The following is a 6224-nucleotide window of genomic DNA, read 5'->3' as shown; positions in this document are numbered from 1 at the left end:
TCACATCCATGTGTTTCAATAAAGTCATCGCTTCCAAATAGAAAAGGGACCCATAACCATAAATGTAATTATTAGGTTTGTGTGATTACATCAGCAATGACGCAAAGTCAGAGCATAGTAAATACTTCTGTAATACCTCCTGTAATATATTTGAGTACAGAAGTGATGTAGAGGGAAATTATTTGGTGGAGTAAAGCTTTTTCTTCAGTACAGCTGGTGATAATACTGTTTTTCTTGTATTTGTCTCCTGGGAAGCACTTGTCAGTAACTAACAAAATAGAGCAGGCATAGGTGATAGAGGGAACAGGATTATGGTGCTTAGTTTTCTCACTCCTTGAAATGTTGAGATTGTGCCTGTCAATATTACATGTAATGCATGTGTTTTAAAAGGGGGGAGGAAGAGTGTGTATTTTGAAGCTTGGCTTAAAGGCCATAATATCCCAAGCTTGTACACTTTCACAGCCCAAGTGTTGGGAATAGCCTCTGTAGATACTTGAGATAAGTCTATTGTCCACGCTAATTACATTTTCCAATTTTTTGTGTGTTTTCTTTTTAAGAATCAGGACCACATCCAGTTAAGACATTAAAAAATATATTGCCATACTCAGCCTGTTTGATATAATGCAAACATTTCACAGAGAATAAACCAATGAAATTTTTGAATGTCAGCCAGACATTTAAAGTCTAGCAGCTTACAGATACAAGCATCTATCCTTGATGAAAAATAATTAAAGATCTTCTGGTATCTTAAACAGGCTGTAATTGTAGAACATAGTTCTTGACCTAATCACGTCTCCAGTATATTCCCAAGTGTGTTCAGAGTTATGTGTCAGCACAGATATTTTAATGTCTATTTTAATATTTGTTTTATGTCTCTCTTGGATGCTGTTTTTATTCCATGGAGATACTAAAGAAACCAAAATACAAAAACGCAGAAAAGTGCACTTGTAATTTGTGAACAAGGTATGTGATGTTGAAATTCAGTATTATCAGTCTGCCTCTCTAGTGAAAGCCTCATATCAAGATCCAGATCTACCTTCTAGATTCTTCTTAGATTGTGTTGTGCTCACATAACTGTGTGTCACTCCCTCAGCATGAGGTATCCAACTTGGTATCCCAAGCATTTTTTTTTTCTCATACCTTTGAAAATGTGGTTCTGACAACTTTTTCAAAACCAAAACAAAACAAAACAAAACAAAACAAAACAAAACAAGGATCATGCTGTTTGAGCAGCAAAAATGAGCAGTAAGAATTCCAAGAGCATGTGTCACTGAATAGTCATACGCTGGATAAGATCATCACGAAGTGTGTACAGCCTTTTTGTCTTTCACACGGTGCATCCTCATCCATTCTGATTTCTCTGTAATCAATTTGTTACAGCAGTACCAGAAGCAGCGCTAGCAGACTCTCACTTAGGGCCAGTCCCTGATTGCAGCACTTTTCTGGCACTGGCTTCCAGCTTGAGGAGAGCTATGGTGAGTTCAGTCACTGACAGAGGACCGAAATTCCGGTCATTTTCCAAAGTATTTGATACCGTCACTGATACCTGGCAGAAGTGACAGAGTGAAAGTAATCTGGCCACATGTTCAGCAAAACATAGGGCAGGCTTCCTGAGCATCTTGATATGCTCGCTGTTGTTTCTTGTGAAATAAAATTGCTGTCCCCATGACATCTGAACTGAATTATATTTCCGTTTCCAAATTATGTTTCCAATTATATTTCCGTCAGTTCAAAACACTCAGCTGCAGAGTCATTTGTTCTCATTTCTTATCTCACTATTTCAAAGGTGGATGGAGTGTGGCAAAGAACAAGATTATTAATGTGCGTGTCCTGGCATCAGTATTCTTGGAAGAGTTTCTGATATCCTCTGAAATCCAGAATTATAGTTGAATGTTGTGAGTGAAGGTGGGCCATTTTCTCTTGTGTTGTTTTTCATATAAAGACTATAAGTGCTCTTTGATCTACAGGTTTGCCAGACCAAGGCCTGTGTTCATAGCAGATCTTGGGAAGGCACTATTCACTTTAAATGCTTTGGAAATTCCACCTGAATTCTAGCAAAACTGGATCCATGTTCCTGCTCTCGGTACACACCAGTTATCTCATATATTAGCAAAGGAAAACTTGTACTGTTGGGATTTTGGGTGATGGTGATTTTTTCAATGTATTGTTTTAGTTCTATGCTATTTCCTGAACTCAAGAGTGTTCTGAGGTACCATCCTTTTTTACTACTCACAGGAGTGTTACTGGATTAATGTACATTAGAGGATTTCTGTCTTGTTAGCTGTAGCACTTAAGCAAAGAAAGACACCCATGAAACTAAAGTTTTGGCTTCTTCTTCCACCACTGAAGAAATGTTAGTGAAAAAGACTAAAGATTGCTTTGAGTATCTTCACAGATACTCAAAAATGTCTGTTGTTCACCAAACTCAAGTGAAAGGCAGTGATCTGAAGTGAAACATGAATCCTGGCTGTTGTTCAGAGGCCAATAAACTTAAGATCTATTATTGTAAGTTCCAGTGCTATTGAGCAATGCTTTGTTCACAGCAGATTTTAATTATGATCCACTGGATTTCTGATTACTGACTGACCAGTTAAATAAGGGACATCTAAAGCCTCCTGTAAATTAGGCTGAAGTTCCAGCAAAATCAGGCTGAAGGCCCAGCAATGTTGTAAGATGGCATGCCTGAAAGCTGGCCAACCTAGGGAGACACAGCCACTTCAGGAAAGACATTTTTGTACTTCCCTCTCCTTTGTCTGTGGTTTTCTTCACTTTACATTAGTTTCTTTTTCTTCTGGAAACAAGTGCGTCTGAATATTGCTAAAATCAGTGTGGGTCAAACCTGGTGAGCTGAACCTGAACAGTTAGTCTCAGGTATTTTATACCCTCATGGGTGCTTCCAGCAGTAAATGAACTTTTCTGCCTGCAATCTCCTGTTGAACTGCTGACTTCCATTCTATCAACTCTTCATCTGCATCTTGACAGTGTATCTTTCCCCAGTTTTAGCTCTCAACTTTGATCAGTGGAGAATTGTCAATATGTGTGTTATCTAATCAAGAAGAGTGAAACCCTGTATACCACGTCTCAAAGCTGAAGGAAGAATAAAATGCAGAGCGCCTGGAGACTGTTTTCCAACCTCTAAATACCTTTTTCTTTCCCACTCTGCTTTTTTCTTTTTTGCATCTTGAGAAAAAAAGCACAACTCGTAGAAACTTAGCTAAACAAATTAACACCAATTGCATTGTGTTTCACTGCACTTAGATCCAGATGCATCAAGGTTGCTTTTGGATGTCATAATTGTCGTAAGTATGAAGAATTGTTATCACAAAGATTTCTCTGGGTCTAGTCCACAGGGTATACTGTAAATCACTACTTCTAGCAACCACTATAGTAACAGTAACCAAACAGAATTCCTATACTGTTCCTAAGAAAGGAATATTCTAATCGTCAGTTCAGACGGGAGAATTCATAGAGATAGACATTCAAAATGGGAGTCTTTACTAGTGAAAATGCAATTTATCATTAATCACCACATACGTATGACTGCTTGCAAAACTTTAAATGCATTTCTCTGGGGTGATGGTAAAAGAAAATAACCATTTGCAAGGGTTGAAAAATAAGCTGTTAAAAGCATTTCTTTCTTGAAGATTAATCTTCTAAATGACCATGGATACAACAAAGCATGAAAATGTATAGCTCCTTAATATGATATTCATTGTCTTTCCTACTGTAGCTTTTGAGTCTACTGGATGCAAGGCAATGTATCACTTTTCAAACGGATTGTTATAGCCTCTTGAACTATAAATGAGGAAACGCTGTATTTTATGATGTGTTCAAATTTGTTCAAGTGTCTTACATTATAAAACTACATCATCACTGTTTGCTCCAGCATCCCTACCGTTCTGCTTTAGTTTTCCTATATTCTCTAGGATTCAGTAATGTTGTCTTTATAAAAAATCAAAACAAAACACCAGCATTTTTTTCAATAAAATATTTTCATTGACATGATTTTTCAAAAATACCTTACAACTATATTCTCATGTTTATACCCAGAAAGTCCTGTAAGGTGAAACTAGTACATTGTAGTCCTTGAGGGACTGTTTCAAAGTCAGAAAGAAGAAGAAAATGTTAAATGATAAGGAAATGAAGACAGTCACAGGACCTTATTTCAAATTGCAAATGGTACAGTGTCTGATTTCAATCTTCTCTTTGGTTTTAGCATACAATCTGGAATAAAGCGAATTCCTGAAGTACAGAGAAATATTAACACCAGTCCTGGATCATCCAAATCACTTCAAAGTAGCAATCACTGTAAAATATTCTTTATACTTGTTAGTGTGTAAGGAAACAATCTTTTCTATACATATTGTAGGTTTGGTTATTAGATACATACACCTTTTGCTCTGGAAATAAAAGAAGATGCACAACCTGACACTGCTGTCTGCTGCTGTTGTTTTTCCTCCTCTTTATGTACTTTCTTCCTTAAAAAGAATTGAAGTTGCCACATGAAGTTCATAATGTAAGAGTTGTCCCTATAGAAAATAGTAGTCTTTGATACACAGATACTTTTTAGAAGACGTTTGAAACTGAAATGAGAGATCCAGAGAGACATGCAGGTCAATAGGAGACATTACAAATCTATAAGCTGAATTCCGATTCAGATTTCTTATATGCCTTTCATAATTGCTGAGGAAAGCCTGCCAAACTTTATAAAACTCCGAACTGCAGCTGCCTGGTATTTGGATTTAGACATTCCAGGATTTGGTTTTTTGTCTCATATAAAACCACCAACCACTGTACAGACTAAATTTAGGAAGGATAGATACCCAGCCATCAAAAATCTCATTACATTTCTTGTACAGGTTAGAATGGTAATTTCTGAGGCAGCAACCCACATTAAATACATTTGAAAAACAAACATTATATATTTGAGTAACGAAACAGTATTCTATTGTTCAATCTACATTTTTATACTAGAAGTCTCTCACCTGCTGTACTAAATGCTACTGGAAATAACAAGGCAATAATTTTCTGACACTTCAATGGTTTCACATTCATGTTACTTCAACCAGCTTCACAGTTTTAGGGACTACTTTCTACAGTCTCCTTCCACTATCTTTAAATAGCTGCAAATGGCTGTTGACTTGGAGAAAAACCTCATAAACTACACCTGTTTCTCAATTCCTCCTAGCAGGTGTCCTTAGCTGGTCTTTTGATCAAAAGTGGTACATAACTTCCTGAGAAAAGGATCAGTTTTTGTGGGGCTTTTCACTCAAACCAGCCTTTGCCCCTGTGTGGAAGGCTGGTTATGTCTTGCTGGAGGTATCACTGCAGTTATGGTTTTGGTAGTGAAATGATGTATACATTTCTGATGTGACTCCAGCTTATTATGCTTTGAATGACATAAACTTATTCTGTAGAAGTCAGTTCATGGTCTCTATGGGTAACATTGTCTGGAGAGAGATCTCATTAAAATCTGTGCTACAGCTTTCTAGTCTTCTTCATTTGATAGGTACCCAAGCCAAAAATACTTCTTTGTATACCTTGGACTATCAATACTTCTCAGAGAGCTACAGAAAAAGTGAAAGTCACACATACCATATCATCACACTAGGCTGGGAGTTATTTACAAATGTGTCCTCTTACAGTTCTATAGGGGTAGGGAAATCTCAGAACATTTGCAAAGTATATGCAAGATAACTTTAGGTTTGTGTCTCTAAAATTAACTAAATTAATGAGTTCACTGAGATAAAATTGAAGTATTTAACACAGTTCTCTGGAAAGATAGAAGATTAACACCTCAGCTTGGTGAGAATCTCCCTTCTGTTTTCAGATGTCATACTACAATATATTCTAGGCATACCTAAAAATGGATGAAAGAATAAAATAGTTACAATAAAATATACAATTCTTCAATAGCTTACAGCACTAGCTGAACTAAGCAGATTTAATAAATTCTAATGTAACTTACTCTACTCTGGAATAAAAACAATTGATAACTTTTTGATATTTAATGACTTCTGTGTAAGCACTCACCCAATGTATGTCAGATAAGTCTCATTGGAATAAAGCTAAGAAATCAGTCCCCTTGCTGTTACTGGATTTATTAAATGCAGAGTGATTTCAAATTTAAATTGTCTTTTTTATTTAGACTTGCAGCTGTGCAAGCAAGTGTAAAATGCTACCAAATTCACTGTAGCGTATTTTACAAAGGCCGAGTCTTTCTT

General features: G+C 36.5%; 1 protein-coding gene across 3 annotated transcripts in view; it reads right to left on the bottom strand.

The window, feature by feature from the left end:
* Positions 1-1190: 1190 nt before the first annotated feature.
* LOC102097653 (histone-arginine methyltransferase CARM1) overlaps positions 1191-6224 on the bottom strand; it is a 61053-nt gene continuing 56019 nt past the window's right edge. For all 3 annotated transcript variants that reach the window (XM_065047238.1, XM_065047237.1, XM_065047236.1), the window contains one exon: positions 1191-5860. In XM_065047238.1, coding sequence (XP_064903310.1) covers positions 5851-5860 — 10 coding nt within the window. In that variant the 3' untranslated portion in view covers positions 1191-5850. The remainder of the gene's footprint in view (positions 5861-6224) is intronic.

This window comes from Columba livia, chromosome Z (genome assembly GCF_036013475.1).
Source record: "Columba livia isolate bColLiv1 breed racing homer chromosome Z, bColLiv1.pat.W.v2, whole genome shotgun sequence".
Taxonomy (NCBI): Eukaryota; Metazoa; Chordata; class Aves; order Columbiformes; family Columbidae; genus Columba; species Columba livia.
Note: the sequence above shows the minus strand (reverse complement) of the source record. Positions and strands in the feature narration are given on the sequence as shown.